At 39.2% G+C, this 16995-nt stretch overlaps 1 protein-coding gene across 10 annotated transcripts in view; it reads left to right on the top strand.

The window, feature by feature from the left end:
• ESR1 (estrogen receptor 1) overlaps positions 1–16995 on the top strand; it is a 291481-nt gene that overhangs the window by 99893 nt on the left and 174593 nt on the right. For 8 of the 10 annotated variants that reach the window (XM_078383254.1, XM_020805139.3, XM_072995244.2 and 5 more), the window contains one exon: positions 15639–16140. The exons of the other annotated variants lie outside the window; for them this stretch is intronic. In XM_078383254.1, coding sequence (XP_078239380.1) covers positions 15639–16140 — 502 coding nt within the window. The remainder of the gene's footprint in view (positions 1–15638; positions 16141–16995) is intronic. 10 annotated transcript variants of the gene reach the window in all.

Genomic DNA, 16995 nt, shown 5'->3' with positions numbered 1-16995 from the left:
ATATATATTAAATTTTCCAAACTGTTCTGTGTATCTATAAATAAATAAATATGTGGTGATGCTTCTAGTGCATGTTACATTTGCATGCAAGCAGCTGTATTCTTTGGGGGGGCGGGGAAATTACATTTCCACAAAAACAAAAATGTTTTTTGATAATGCCCTAATGTTTACATGCTTTTTAACATGTCCGGAGCACCTCACAAATATAATGGAATCCTCATAATAATCTTTAAAGGTAATTTAGTGTTTAAGAAGGCAGTGTGCCAGTATTTTTCAAGACAAGACAATCTTTATAGGCATAAAGAAGATAAGACATAACCAAAATGGAACTTCAAATACCCCAGGCATACAAAATCCAGGAGGGAGAAAAGAAGATGAAAACCCCCCAAAACGTTTAGTAGTGAGTGAGGCTTCACTTCCTCACAATTGAGCTAATGAAATTTTTTCCAGAGTGTCAGGCACCTCCACAGATAACATAAAATGGACTTTGTCCACATCAGATTTTCTCTCCAATTTTGACAGGACTGGTGCCACAAATTTGGAGCGATCGCTCTGGTGGTGAGCACAGTGCAGAAACACGTGAGCAAGAGTTTCCAATGTACCCTGCTCACATGTGCAATGTCTTTCAAAGTACGGGATTCCTTTGAACGTACCATATAGTAAAGCTGCAGGGATGACATTGCATCTGGCTAGGGAAAATGCCCTGCATTTTTGTAGATACTTAAGCAGGGAAAGGAAGGCAGCTGGTTTTCCAATCTTAAAGGGGATGTGGGAAAACAGGTCTTACTGGCTGCATTCCATAGTTCCTGGAATTCAGTGTCCAAGATTCTTCTTTTCATCATTTGGAAGACTTGCCCTTGATTTAGTGCGCCCAAGGTGTCGCTATTTAAGCCAACCCATTTCAATTTTTTTTAGAAGGAGAATAGACCCAAAGGGAGGTTTAGCGTCTAGCAATAGTTGATATAATAAACTATCTGGGTCAAAGTTATAGAAGAGATTTAGCCAGAATTTAAATGGTCTCAGCCATCGTTTCCAAAGAGAAAAATCTGGTCTCTAGACAAAGCACTGAGTAGGGAACACAACTTGGTAACCCTAGCACTTTACGTAAGAACTGAGATTGTATCCATTCAATTGATCTATCTATGGCATTTAACCAGTCTGGGATGCCATACAAAATTTGTGGAATAATTTTGGATTTAAAGACCTGTAAAGCCACTGGAGCATAGCATTTGCCAAAATTATAAGAGAAACAAAATATTGCCTGTCCAGTGAATGTAGCTACATTTATAACCGTTTTGTGATGAGGAGACCAGGAATATTTATAATGGAACAGGATGCCTGGGTACTTATACTCTTTAACCTGTTTGATTTTGTGCCGATTCAGATTCCATTGCAATTGCTTCCAGGACTTTGAGAAAACCAAAATTTTGGGTTTATTATAATTCAGTTGCATTTTGTTTTTGTCCAGGTATTCCACCATTCTATTCATTAGACCTTTCAAACCTGGATGCGAGTGCAAGATGTTAACAGCATCATCCACATAAAGCAATAATAGAACACGATGCATCCCCAATTTTGGTGGATGGCCCTCCACACTGGCTAGAAAGGGGCTAGATCGTTCCCCATAGATTGAATAGGGAGAGAGCAAGAATGCAGCCTTGCTTCACTCCCTTATTAGTTAGGAATTGATTAGATAACTCCGCTTTCCAAGAGGCATGTACTTGGCATGTTGTGCCAGAGTATAAAATTCTCATGAGGGAAAGGAGTCTTTTATCTATGCTCATGTTTTCAAGTTTTTCCCAGAGAAATTTTCTATCTACCAAATCAAAAGCTGCCTTTAAGTCAAGGAAAGCCACATACAATTTAGAATTTTCATGCTTAACTGCTTTGTTAATAAGCTGCAAAAGTATTAAGCAGTTATCTACTGCGGCCTTGCTTTTCCTGAAACCAGCTTGCTCAGGGCCAAGCAATGCCTGATTATTAATACAGGTATTAAGCGTAATTAGTAGATATTTTGCATAGAGTTTCCCAATTATTGATAATAAACTGATTGGTCTGAAGTTTTCTGGGAGATGGGGCCTGCTTTTTTTAAAATGGGGCCAAGAATTGCATTGGTCCAGTATAGATAATCCCAATATTATCTATAGCTGTGAAAAGGGAAGCAAAAAGTGAAGCCCACCAGTCTGGTTTGCATTTCAATACATCCTGAGGTATGGCATCGGGGTCGGCTGCTTTTCCGGCTTTTAATAGAGTAATTAGTTCTTTGGTTTCTTCTATCGTTACTGGTGGCCAGATTGAAATATCAGAGAAAACAGAGAGTGTAGAGGGTCTAGAGGGTCTAACAGCTATATCTTTGTCAAAAAGTAGGTCTGAAAAATATTGGACCCAACTTTCTGGAGATATTATAGCAGGGACTTGTACTTTCAGCCTGGAGGAGCCAGCCACAATGGCCCAAAAACGTTTATTGTTTTTCTGGGTCATTTCCTCTTTGAGCTTGCTTCATTGTTCGAAAATAAATTTTTACTTTTTTCCTTTTACAGTGTGGTCTTGACTTAAGAACGGCTTGAGTTAAGAACATTTTGACTTAAGAACCGCTCTCATAGGAAAATATTGACTTGACTTACATACTTAGATTTGAGTTAAGAACTGAAAAAAAACCCACGTGGGAGGCAGGGAAAGTGCAAAATTTGAACTTTCAGTTAACTGTTGGCCAGTGAAAAGGGTGTCTGTCTGCTTCCTCACTCCTCCCAGCGTTTAGAGAGTGGATTGGGAGACAGTCTTCAGACTGCCTGGTACTGTACTGCCTGGACTGTATTTTCCCTGCCTTCCCTGAACCTTTCTTGACCTAAGAAAAAAAGAAACAAAATATCCCCCTCTAGTGGTCGAAGGAAGAATAGCAGCTTCCCATTAGTTTCTATGGACGGGAAAGAGCAGATACGGATCAAATGGTTTTCAATGCATTCCTATGGGAAATGCAGATTTGACCTGCAAACTTTTTGACTTGAGAACCGCCTTCCAATACAGATTAAGTTCTCAAGTCAAGACCCCACTGTATACAATTCCTTAATTTAGTTTTTAGGGAGATATATTTGTTCCGATCCTGGGCAGAGTCAGACTTCCTATATTCCCTATATGAATAGCAGATTTGTGCTTTCAGATCCTTATAGTCAGGGTCAAGCCATGTTCTTTGTTTTGATGGATTGCTGCACTTTTGGGCTGAAGGAACTCATCATAATTCACAGTGGAGATGTTCCGTTAGTCTTTCAAATGCTTTAATTTTATCAAGTGGTTTGATGGATTTTGTGATGGAAGTCTGAAGGTCCTTTACACTTGTCCCTTAATAGCAGATTTTTGTTCCAAGCTATTTTAATTGGGGTGGCTGAAGCATTATTTGAGTCTGGGGATACATGGTCTCAAAATCACCTTCGTGGTTAATGGGAGGTGGTCACTGATTGTAAAATTTAACTATGCATGGTTTCAAAGAGCAGGATGTAATCTATTACACTGGATCCTTGGTTGGTGATATGTGTAAACTCCCCCGCCTCAGGAGATTCTGTTAGGCCATTACACCAGATTAGATTAAATTGAATACACAATTTAGCTAGAGCTAATCCAGTTGCATTATAAGAACAATCCTTGGACTGCCTACTAAAAGTACAGCAAAGCAGGAAGGAGACGTTATTCTCCACTCTAAGGGCTTTCAGAAATATCTGTCATCTCTCCCCACTCTAGCATTAAGATCTCCCACGATAGTAAATTCGGCCAGGGGAAACCTAGTCTCAAGATCCTCTGTATATTTTTCCAAGGAGCCCCAGTGCTGAATCTGCTGTGGACTGTTGAGACCCGGGGGAATATATATAAAAACATTGCTAGGAGTGACAACTTTCATGGCCAACATATGGCAAAAGTATCTATATGCTCAGAAACTAAACAGGTGTTAATCAATGTGGCTAAACCAGCTGTCAGGTGACCTTTAGTTTTGACCTTAATTGCTGGTGCACAATAGGACTGTTGAACTTGGTCTGAAACCCAGGTTTCCTGTAAAAGTACAGTGTATGTAGGCATTCTTCAGTCTAGAGAGACTATGGTAGCATGCTCTGAATAGAGGACTTGGAACAATGTATAGTGTGGCTGAGGAGGCCAATTTGAGAGTGACAATCTCTTCCACACTGAAGACGACTGCCTCTTTGCCTCGGCCTGCTGGGCAAGGGTCTCTTCAAATTGGGAGAGGCCATGCTGCACTAATTGAATTTCTCCACAGTCACAGAAAATTTGTCTTGCATTCAAGTAACTTTGTTTTGCTTGATTATTCTTTTATTCTTTAAGTGACTTCCAGGTGGTCTAGCTAGAGTATTGTCCTGGTGGGACATACTCTTCAGCACTCATCCATTTGACAAAGTGTATTATTTTTGTTCTCTATATGTTTAGCCTGGAGTCTTCTAGTTTAATGTTTAGTGCTCAAGATGTGTGCAGAAAATTTTTGCTCGATTTTAGCTGTAGTCTAGGGCAGTGGTTCTTAACCTTTGTTACTCAGATGTTTTTGAACTGCAATTCCCAGAAACCCCAGCCAGCACAGTTGGTGGTGAAGGCTTCTGGAAGTTGCAGTCCAAAACTCCTGAGTAACCCAAGGTTAAGAACCAGTGGTCTAGGGGACTGCTGGATGGGTGTGGTGCTGTACTACCTTATTTCGTTCATAATTTGCTAGCACATCTTGGTGTAATTTCTGCAGGGACAATGCCAGGCAAATAATGGACTTTTCTAGCTAGGGTAGGTTTCAGGCAGCCAGTAATAAACTTGCATGATTCATTAAGAATTGAATCCACTTGTTTGACATGTGCTGATTTGTACCATATGGAAGTAGCATTTTCTGTAGTGAGGTAGCACAGGGCAAAGCTATTGTTTGTATTGTTTGTGGGTGTGCACCCCAGTGTGACCCCGGGCACTTTCCTAAGCATGTTATTTCTGGAGGAAACTTTATGTTTGGTGTTTAGACAATGTTTTTGTAGGTCGGGATTCAATCCAGAGTTTTGCCCAAATACTTTGGGGTAGACAGTGTTCCAAAATATTGCCTTCCCAGCTAACTTGGAGCTTCTTCTTTGCTTCTCTGTTCTATAAGTGGAAAGCACAGACCTCTGTTTTTAAAGGGTTTGTTTTCAGCTGGTAGTTTTTATAATACAAGAAAATACCTTCTAATGCAGAAGTTAACTAGTGCTCAATATCCTCAAAGGTTTCCCCCTGGACTGTCAAGGCAAGATCATCAGCACAGATTAAACTCCTGGAGTATTGGGACTTTGGTTGATCATTTGTGTAAATGTTAAAAAAGTAATGAAAGCTATCCTGTGGGAGACTTTTCCTTTGATTTTTCCAGTGACTGTATATCCCTTGAAATTCAACAAAGAATCTGGCTTTGAATATTATTTTCATTTTTCCCCTCCTCATCCAAGTGATTTAACAATAAACATTCTGACTTTTCCCAATTTACCCTTATAAGAATCTGGATTTGAAGTAGAAGAACAACCATTTCTGTTAATCTTTAATGTGGAGGTAGAGCTTTTTGAGCAGCAATTGATGGTGGACAGAATCGTATGCTCCTGTAAGGTCAACATATGCTGCTCCAGTTATTTTAATTTTTCAAAATCAGCTTCTGTATGCTGGGTTAGATTTAAGATTTGAACTGTATGGATCTTGCCAGGTCTAAATTAGAAAAAGTTCAGTTTAGGGGCTAGGTGGCTTAATATGTGTTAAATGCTTTATATAAGTGGCACAGTAGGGAAACTGGCCTGTAGCTTTTTCAGTCTGATGGCTCCTTGCCTGGTTTCAGTATAATGTTGATTAATTTAGTCTTCTGTCATATTTTTGGAATTTTCTCATCCAAATATTAATCAGAAAGCATTAGGCAATTAATTATGAAGTAGATAGTCTAAATGACTGCACCATTGCTTAGCTTTATTTCCACCTAGTTTTATAGAGGGTATCATAAGAGTATCTGTAATAAGGTTATACATGGTTATAGGTATGCTCAGTTGAGAGCCCTTAGTACTATTAGTCAATTGACAATGTTAGTTTTTTTTAAGTTTTATGTTCCTTAATGTATGTATGTGTGTATACATGTGCATGTTTGTATAGAATGTAAGTGGTAGGAAAACATGGTGGGATTGCAAGTGATGACAGTATTGTGTGGACCCTACATAAAATTCTTGAAATGAAAAAGGTCCAAAGTCTCATCTGGAAGCATTTGGAAATTGAAACTGGATTGTTTTGCACTGCCACGGTGTTTTTCTAAATCTCATAATACATAACATTACATTCAATCTAAATGTTCTGCATTAGGAGGAAAATGAACTGAATTGAATTAATTTATTTATTGAGGTCGGGTGACCTGCTCATAAAACATATTATGTGGTTAAAATATACAAAATGCAATTTAAAAAGTGTACAGCCAGTTCATAAAACATATTATATGGTTAAAATATACAAAATGTAATTCAAAAAGTGTACAACAGATAATTAATTGTGTACTGGTTGTAAAATATGGGGAGAATCAAATACAGTATTTTATAGCTATTCTTTGAACCATTAGATTGTCTAGTCTGGTTTGGACAGGGTCTTAGCGTTATAGGGAGTCCTTCTTACCTATTTTTAAAGATTTGCAAACATTTCCTGCCTTCGGTTGGGACCACAACATTTCTCTATGTTCAACGATAAACCATCCTCATGCTAAAACCAGTCAACCTGTGAACTCAAGAGACTATAAGGGAGTGCTGTGCCATTGCTGCTGCACAAAATTTTGCTACAGATCATGTACAGTAATAAGGGAGTCTTGATCGGAAAGAAGTAGCTTGGTGTAAAATTCATCAGGTCTCCCTGGATATCTGAGAATGATTGGGCACAAGAGGTTAGTGCCTAGATCTCTATAGAAAAGACAGTACAGTAAAACATGACCTACAGTTTCCACTTGGCCAATGTTACATGGACGCAGGTAATCTGAAATAGGTATATGTTGAAATCTTCCCTCCATGAGCTTAGAGGGTAAAACATAAAGTTTCACTAATGTGAAGGCTCTTCTGGTCTTTGAGGAAAATGAATTTATAGAACAATGCATATCTGGGAAATATATATATTTTAAACACTGTGGCTTACTCATCTGCACTGTAAATCACCTGTTTATTTCACAGTCCCTCACAACTGGCATCCATCAAAATTTAAAATGGTTAACAATTTTCTTTTAATTATGCTAATTATGCTATGTGCCCAGTAGCTTCAGAATGTTCTAAACAATTTATATTCTGGATCCTTCATGAAACAAACAAGAGAGAATTCCCTTTCTTTGTCCTTAACATCTAATTTGACTCTAGCTGAAGAGGTTTTATGAGTACTTTGATTCTGAACTGATCTCTGTGCCTGAAATGATACTTTAGAAGACTTTTAACAGATCACACCCATAGGAAGGCATTGAGAGATACGAGGTCAGCAAAGGACAAAGAGACCAGTAATGCTTGATTTTCTCTGTCCAATCCATTATAGACTGCATAGGCAGCCGTGTGATTTTCAGGCATCTAGCTGTTCTCTTCTTGCCATCATCTCAAATAATCAGGCAGCAAGATATTTGTTTATGAATACCTACATGAACTTTCTCATTCAACAGACTGCCATTTCTGCACTCTTTGCAAGAGGCTCTTCAGTCTAATTTTTCAGAAAACCTTCCCCAAGGACAGAATGAACTCTTAGAACTTCTACAACTGTGAAAATAATAGCAACAAAATTAAAGCTGAAGTATATAAACACAAACCGATTACTCAGTAGACTAGCTTTTGAAATGTCGCTGTTGTCTAACTCTAATCATGACGAAGCAGTTGCTTGAAAAGACTTTCACAGAAGGAATGGCTGACTCAGCAAGTTTTATTGAGCTGCCAGTCTTCTTCACTAGGTCATTTTACTTCAGAAGTTTGTAGATGGGATGTCATAGTTCCCTGCAGTCCCCCATTTGTCGAGCCACATATCTTTTTCTGTCGGGGTTTGAAGGGGCTGGGCCCACGGGACTTCTCGGGAATCACTATACATGTTTACCTTTTCCCCCTTTGTTCTTTTCTCCTAACCCACGCCCTATATTCCTTCCTTTGCTTTTGCTCTTCAGTCTCTCTCCCCCCCCCACCCGTATGATGGCTTTCTATACATTTGTCACTTCCATTCCCTTTCAGTGTACTCATGAGGCGCCTTGAACTCTACCCACTCTCCTGTCCAAGGATCTTCCTCGATCAACTCTACTAGCTCTTCCTCTTCCTCTCCTTTCTCCTCTCTTTCACAACCTGCTTCTGCCTCCTCCCCTTCGTCTCCCTCCTTCTTATCCTCTTCCTTTTCCACCCAATTTGCGCCCCCTTTAGCCTCTTATTTCTGGTTTACTTAATTCCTTTTCTGTCACTCCTATCTCTTGGCTTCTTCCTTTACTCTCCTGATCCTGGGCGAGGTGGCTTGTCGCCTCACATACTTATGCTACTGTTTTCATATCTATTCCCACATAAAATTAGTCTTGCACAGAGATGTGAATGGCAGCAAATAGAATGTGATGTACTGTTTCCTTACTGGTTGTGGTTCATTTGAATCACATATCTATGAAGCTCCCTGTCTCTCTACTCACTCCTTGGCCTCATCAGCAACCCTAGAACCTCTTACTCTGGGCCTCCCCCCAGTTCCTCAGCATTTTGGTTTTACCATTTTAGAAATGTTGTTCTTTTACAATCGTTCCTTCCATTTTAATTGCAGCATGTTGTCTTCTGTTTTTAGAAATTATTGTTATGGGGCTAGGAGAAGAGGATATTTATGTCTCAAGGCTCACTGAATGGGTATATTCTGGATCAAGAACTTATATTGCGTAGATCTTCTGCTGTTGTGTTTCAACATGTGCTAAGTGAAGGGGTGGCTTGTGTGCTAAGTACAAGGGGGTGCTTTATCCCCAAAGGGCAGGGGATGGTGCCACCTGTTCTCTCATTTGTTAGTCTTTCAAGATTTCCAGCATGGTTGGCCTCAAAACCTTTAACCATTGCTTCAAATCCTTCATCCTTTATGCCTTAAAGTCCTCCACCCCCTTCCATTCCCACAGCCCTTTTGTCCTCTTGCAATGCCACTTGGTCCCTTAAGACAAAAAAAAGAAAAAGAAAAAGAAAAAGAAAAAGAAAGAAAAAGAAAGAAAGAAAGAAAGAAAGAAAGAAAGAAAGAAAGAAAGAAAGAAAGAAAGAAAGAAAGAAAGAAAGGATCTAGAAGCCACTGGCAATGGTGCGGCTAAAAAATATTGTAAATAAATAAATAAATAAAATTTGTGCTCAGGATTTGTGCTCAAATTTGTGTTTTTATTCAGGCAGAATAGCTGCCATCAGGTGGCAGTCAGGGTTAATGATATCATTATAGAAATGGAAGCTCCCCTTGCCCATTATTCTTGAGCGACAATATCTTTCTTCATTTGCTTTTTGCCCCGGCAGGAAAACATATCCAGACTGAACAGGTATCTGCTTCTTTCCTCCCATGAGGCAAGTAACTTGAGGGCAATGGTTTCACTTGAAAACTCTTTGAACAGTGGAGTGGAGGTATGATTAAGTCCCACGAGGTTTATCTAATTTCTTAGAAGATTTTTTGAAGAAATAGGAAGACACATTACAAACAGCACTCCATAATTACTGAGACTTCTGCTGATGCAGGTCTCCTGGGCATTAGCAGAAGGCTCAGGGATTATTACGCTTTTCTGGTTACCCAGGTGGGTAGAAAAGCTCAGAGGTGGAGTATGAAAAAGTTTGATTTCTGTCTGCAGGATGATTTTTAAAATCTGGATGCCTGCATCCACTTAGAGACAACTTGTAAACTAGGACAGAGATTTTTTTTTCAGGAGTCCCCACTGAGGTCACCAACCATCTTTATATCCACCCTTTCTCTGCTGGCATGAAAGCATGTTTTACAATATACCCAGCCTCTGAAGAATGCCCAGTCCTCCCCCCCTCCGCCCGCTACCGGTTCTTGATTATCATATTAGCTGTTTAGCTGATTTTTATCCAGGTCGAGGCCCACATACATGGATCCCTTTGTGCTCATTTCCACAGTTAACTAGTTCAAAAGCAACTTCCGGCCTCCCTTCCAAGCTTGCTAACGGCTCTGTGACTTCACTAGAGCCTGCTCAAAGTCTCAGTTTCTTCCCCATGAAATCCCAGGGAATGTGATGCTGCTGATATGGAAACCCTACAATTCCTCACAAGAATAGTGAATTATCCAGTATTTAAAAATCAGTGTATACAATGCATAGAAATAGAGGAACATCTAAAACTGGCTTTAAAATAAAATAAAATATAAAAACTGGCGCAGGGAGGTTGCTCTGGGAGAACACTCTACATTTTGGGGTGTCCACAACTGAAAACACGCAGTCCCTTATCAGCATCCTCTGAGCCTCTGCTGGTAGAGCCCGTAAATATTAGGGGGTCTTCAAATAGGCAGGATAATAATGGAAAAGGCATGTTTGGGAGGGGCAAGCCATATGCAGTTTTCTTGATTAGAACTAGAACTTTGGATGGGCCTAGAAAAATATTGTGAACTAGTGCAACCATGCCAGAGTAAATATTATCCCTGTAATTAACCTGACAGTTGTATTCTGTGTTAGCTGCATGTTCTGAACTGTTCGGGCCTAAAGACAGTACAATCTTGTTCTACAAACCTTACCAGAGGACACCATAGCATAGACCATAACATTTAATTATCAGAGTCTAGAATCCTGTTGAAGCAGGATTATATGCTAAAACTAAGAGAAGACACTGTTCCACTGATGCCATCTCAGTGGAATAACCTGTGCTTTTCCCAGTGTAGCAATCCCAGCATGAATGAGGCCCCCGTGGTTGCATTTCTTTTGCACTTTTTCTTTCCTAAATTTCCCATACCCTGTCTTTTTTTTGTGTGTGTGTGTGGCCCCACAGTTAATCTTTTATTCAGTGAGAGCAATGAGGAACAATATGAGGCAATATCATTCTCCAAATTGCTGCAAGCAAGAATGACATAACACTTTATGTGTCTGGATAAAAGTTCAAAGGGAATTTCTGAGACTGTTACAGAAATGAAACTACATATTTTTGAAGGAGGAGAAGAGCTTTTCCCACAAGAATAGGAACTTGAAGGACATTTTTTTTCATGGTGTGTGAGCCATTCTTTTCCTATTCTTTTACCTGTTGAAGTTTTTCTTATGTTACCTGCAACATCTTCTGAACCAGCTCCCTCCCCACGGAATGTGGCATCAATTATTGTTATGAAGTTTCAAGTTCAGGCCATCAGAGGAATTAGGCCATAGTCTGCTGCCGTATTCAAACTCATTTGCTTGTCTAAATGCATATTCTGTGTGTGCTGTTAATTCACTTCTATAGTAAGGGACTATAGAATGCTTTCCCAAGCTGCTCAAGAGCTGTTGTGATAATGACAGCTGTCAGGCCTTCTGGATGTAAATATTAATGACAGGATGGAATAACAATATTACATTTTTATCAAACATTTAATAATAGTAGGCATTCCCATAAGGCAAGATGGTTGCTAAAACCTACTAGGTACAGAGATAGAACCTGGATGGGCACTTGGCATGAGGAGAAACTTCATCTGTAGCTCCTTCGTTCTGCTTTGCAACAATCAGTTTTTGAGCAGCATCCCCACATCAACCAGCACTGGTTATTGGGTCCCTCTTAGCTCTTTTTTATCTCATGGTCTTTTGCCATAACACTGACTGGCAGAGGAAATAGTTTGCCAGCTACCATGATTCTGAGCATGGCTAAATTAAAACTCTCTGGGCTACTGGGCCTGCTGAGGTGAGCCCAAAATAATAATTTGGCATCCCTGAGTGACACATGGTGTGACAACAGCACAGCAGTGACTGTTGATGGGGTGTCCTTGGGCAATGTGGAGGTGGCACTTTACTTCCCGTCTTGGGCTGTGTGGGATTTTGTGCCGCTGCCCCTTGGCTGCTATTAAGTACTTTGTACCTACATCTGTTCTGTCCTGTCCTGTCCTGTCCTGTTCACTGCTTCATTTCAGGAAGTAAAATGCCTTGGGCTGGTACTGGAGGCTCTTGTGGGAATCAGTATTTGGATGCAGACCAGCAAATGGACTGGTGGGGCAGGAAAATAAACCCAAACATATCGCTTGGTCTTAACTTTTCCTATGGGTGGGGTGGTGGGAGGAGAGTGAGTTCCATGAACAATTACATATATTTACGTTCCTGCTTATGATTTTGACCCATGGTCGTATGTGTGTAACCAATGTTTATGTAGCATTTACCAGAGTTTGGAGTCAATTGCTAATGACAAATAAAGCTGCCCCTATGTATTCTTAGTTTACATTGTGAATTTTTAAAAATTGTGCTGAAACTTTAGTAAAATTTAGTCCTGTCTTTAAAAAAAAATGTTCCAGTGATGGTCCTTACTGCCATTGCAGTTGTCCTGTAGCTTCTTTCCAAAATATACCCACCTAGTTTTGGTGAAAGTATGAGAACTCTTGCTTCCATAGGACATGGGACACTAACATCACAGAACATAAGGGTCAAATTGGACATTAAAGGAATGTGTATTCCCTCTGATTGATCTATTTTTTCCTCTGAAAATTGGATTTTCTCAGAGTTTGTACCTCAACATTCATACTGCCATATTAAGCCTACATTTTTCTTCTAATGACCTATCAAACATAAAACTAGCTAAATGCAAAAAAATTGAGGTAAAAAAATCACATATTGTGACAAAAAGATGTATTTTACGAATTGAAAGGTATCTTCCAAATTCTTCAAAACACAGACTATTGTCTATTTTGACCCTTGTTTGCCAGGAAATTTATACTTTGAGAAAATGTGGTTTTTCATGGTATGCTGCATTAATATTTTTAATGACTGTCAGACATGCTGGAAATCATATTTTCGTTGACTCCATGTAATTAGGATGCTGCTAGTTCCATATTTCATATGCCATACTTTGTGAATGGAAGAGCTTCAGGTGCAGGGAAATGGGAACACTAAAAGGTTTTAGATTGGAGGAACGCCACTCTTTGGGGTGTAATGGACCCCGAATTTTGAATATGTTCGGAAATAAATGAGTTCATTTGAGGAAAATAACTCATATTAGCTAATTGTATTCCAGATTCTGCCAACAGGGGACTTTACCTATGACTACTTACACACATGAAATCAAATGTTAGAACTTTAGCTGTGTCACTTTAGCATTTTCAGGACTCTACCACGACAAATTCATATACCAATAATTGAACCTGGTTTTAAAATGTTTCTCTCTTGCATGAGATTTGCAATCACTTGGTTGAGCTACTTGGAACTTATGTTCTGCAAGCAATTGCTTGTCTAATTTGGATATGTGACATAATTGGAGAGAATGGTGTCTTGGGAGTTTGTCTAGAAGGCCTTCTGATCTCAGGATTCAAACCAAATCAACCATGATGTTCTGATTGGAATTTTGACTTGTTAAGAGTTTACTATTTCTTTTAACCCTAGCAGGTTCAGTTTCATATAATTGCACTCAGAGATATGCTCACTGTGGTGCAGGTATTCTATAATGGTTGTGGAATAGTGAATTTATCTTTCTGTGTGGTCTAGAGTCTGCTTTCAGTAGCAAGATTGTATTTCCAACTTTAGTATAATAAGGTAAAATGGCCTAAAACAAACCTGTTACTCTTGTGTATTTGTCCTTTTTATGCTAGTCTTCAGTATGGAAAATACATGTCAGATGAAATTACAACTACAAATAAACTGAGTGCAATCATTAGTCAGCCCTTTAACTTTTAGCTTTCATGTAGCAGTCTTACAGAGTTTTATATTTTATGAGTTTTATTGCACTCTCTTGAAAATTGTAAACATCTGCCGAATAACAGAAACAAGCAGTCATATTTTCACTTGTTCTTAGAGGCATACACGTATGCACCCATCTAGAATTTATCTAGGTTCTGCCTTTCAGAACTCAGGTATATGCTTCTGTCCATCTCCTACCCGTACTCTCCAGCTTTGTTTAAATAACCATAGCTAATAATAACATTCCGTCACCCAAAATTTAGTTTAGCTGGGGCGAGTCAACAGCTACACAAATAGATCAAAACTCACAATTTAAGGAGGTTTGGGATTGTTGGATAATATTCAATTGCTATAAATGCTGCAGTAATTATATGGAAAATTACTGATTTGCTATGTGGTCCGTAGCTGCTTATCCTATGTGGAAAATGCCATAACATATGTTTTCATAGTTCATAAAGTTGTTTCTAATCATTTAAGAGGGAGAGAGGAAGGGAGAGAGGATTATTTGTATATGTAATTACTGCTATGCATGCATGCTATGGATGTTAATTATAAAATTTTTAAAAATTTTGATTTCTACTGTTAGATATATGAGCTGATGGTAATTTAGAATCTTGCATATTTTTAATATTAGGAGAAAAGGCATTTATGTTTTTTGCTATGTGAGCCATAAGTAGATGTAGACGGAGGGATAAGAATAATTTCCAAAGCATAAGGTATTCATTTCTATAAGGTTAAACAATATGAGATGGCAAAATCAATATTCTAATTACACTTTCTTTCACTTCAGATTTGTTTATACATCCTTTTTAATTTTTAAAAATCTTTTTTTTCTATAGATGGAGTCCTAAAGTAAAAGCGAAATAGCAGATTAAAACAAAAAGAGGAAGAGACTTATTGGACATGTTTTACATGATCGTTTTTTTCTTATGCAGCTAAAATGCAGTTGAATGTTAAAAGGTTTTGATCAATTCCATGTTTTCTATTACCTTTCTATATTTTATTTGTTTTTTTTAAGTGCAAAACAGAGAAACATGCTGATTAGCACGATAGGGCTGACTACAGGTTTAACTTACCTGTGCTCCCCCCCCCAGTGTTTATTTGCTGCAGCTAAATACCACGAATTATGATAATTGCTGCAAGCGTGTTTGTGTGCCTTTTCTCCTAGATAGATACAGAGCACCCTTTGATTTCTTCATGATGGAATTTGACGGTTTGTAGCTGGCTGCACACACACTCAAGTGTGCCCATACAAACACACACTTTGCTGTGTCATATCTATTACACTGTAGTCCTCCCCAGGGTCAGTACAGCATACACATTACATACTTCAATTAAACATAAAGATGAACAAAACAGGGAGTGCAGATAAGCAGAGATAAATTGGAGCCTGGCAGGAATATTCAGCACGAGTGGACTGCACTATAAGCAAACATTTTGCAATTTTTAAGAGCCCCTACCATCGTTCTCTCTCTCTCTGACTGTCTTTGATTATCAGAGCCACGTGAAGTGAAATTTTTTTTACAGTTAGAATAATGGAGCAATTATTTGGTATAAATCCAGAACTAATTGTTTTTGAAGTGATGTTTAAACGAATGTCAGAGCAAGGCAAGCGTATCTGGCCTAACGCCAGCACCTTTGTAAAGCATATTAGCTCAGATGAGAAGTACTTAAAGTAAGAGTCAGGCAGCAAGAGAGAGAGAGAGAGTTCCTTGTGCTTCGCTCAGCTCAGTTGTATCTTCCTCCTTGCCGGGACTAGTAGGATAAAAGTCCAGCCGGATAACTCAGCCAAAAAGACATGATTTTTTCTGTCTTTTATTTGGATTTCTACTTCTTTTTTCAGGTGGATTGCCAGCTTCTGATTTCTCTCACAGCCTGAAAGCTGGCTATGCTACGTGTTCTGTGCCACTGCCAGTGACCATGACCCTTCACACAAAAAGCTCCGGTGTTGCCTTAATGCACCAGATACAAGGCAATGAACTAGAGCCTCTGAACAGGCCACAGCTGAAGATTCCTCTGGAACAACCGATCAGCGAAATGTACGTGGACAGCAGCAAGACGGGGAGTTTTAACTACCCGGAAGGCACTGTTTATGATTTTTCCACTACTGCTCCAGTATACAGCTCAGCCAGCCTCAGCTATGCCCCTACAACGGAATCATTTGGATCCAGCAATCTGGGGGGATTTCATTCTATGAATAATGTCCCTCCAAGCCCTGTTGTATTTTTACAGACAACACCACAGCTCTCACCTTTTATTCATCACAACCAGCAAGTCCCTTACTACCTGGAGAATGAACCCAGCAGTTTTGCTATGCGAGAAGCTGCTCCATCAGCTTTCTACAGGTAAATACATGCTTCTGATTTGCTAGAAGTTTTGCGCCATTAATGTTAAAGCAGGGAAAGGGGAAGTGACAGTGAATTTGGTGTCTGGCGTCGTATGGGTTTGCTAGTAGGGCTTCTTGATTCATCGTCACTGAATAATTAAACTAAGTGATCGTGTGCCATTAAACTAAGTGATCAAGATGCCATTTGTGACTATTGGGTAATTAAATGTTGCTGTGGATGCGCGAAATGAAATGCACATGAAAAACATTCCAGATAAACAACAGAAATGTACTCTAAGGAAAAATAGAAACAGAAGCCTGAAATAATGAGCTGCAGAAGGAGTAAAGCAGAACTTTCCCAAACAAAACACTAGCAAATTAGAATGAAAGTCTGGGATTCGAATGTGAAGGCTTTTGACTGCTATCAGGCCAGTCTGTACCTGCTGTGCTTGCATAACTTGGAATTGCAGTTTGTAGCCAGAATTCCACCCCCCACATCTGTCTTTATGTTGCACTGATTTTCATTTATATGAAACATTCAGAATTATAGTGTCCCACCTTTCCAACCAGTTGTAACTTACTTGATGATGGCATTGTGGTCAAAGAAACTCTTAGGGAGTGTGCTTAAGGCCTTCCAAGGAAAATTGGAAGGCAGATTTCATGATATTTATGTGTACTGTATCTACTATTATTTTCAACTGTAGTTTCTTTGTTACTTGTTGTAGCATTCTCACAGAGACGTCTAAGACCTGATAACTTGTTTTTTCCCCCCTAAAGAACACTTTCAGAGGATGAGGGGGAGTAGAACACACCAGCTTTTTAATAGGTCTGCAGCTGCAAGAATTTCTAGGGTCCTTTGAACTGGGGAATGTGG

Source organism: Pogona vitticeps, chromosome 1, assembly GCF_051106095.1.
Source record: "Pogona vitticeps strain Pit_001003342236 chromosome 1, PviZW2.1, whole genome shotgun sequence".
NCBI classification, from domain to species: domain Eukaryota; kingdom Metazoa; phylum Chordata; class Lepidosauria; order Squamata; family Agamidae; genus Pogona; species Pogona vitticeps.
Note: the sequence above shows the minus strand (reverse complement) of the source record. Positions and strands in the feature narration are given on the sequence as shown.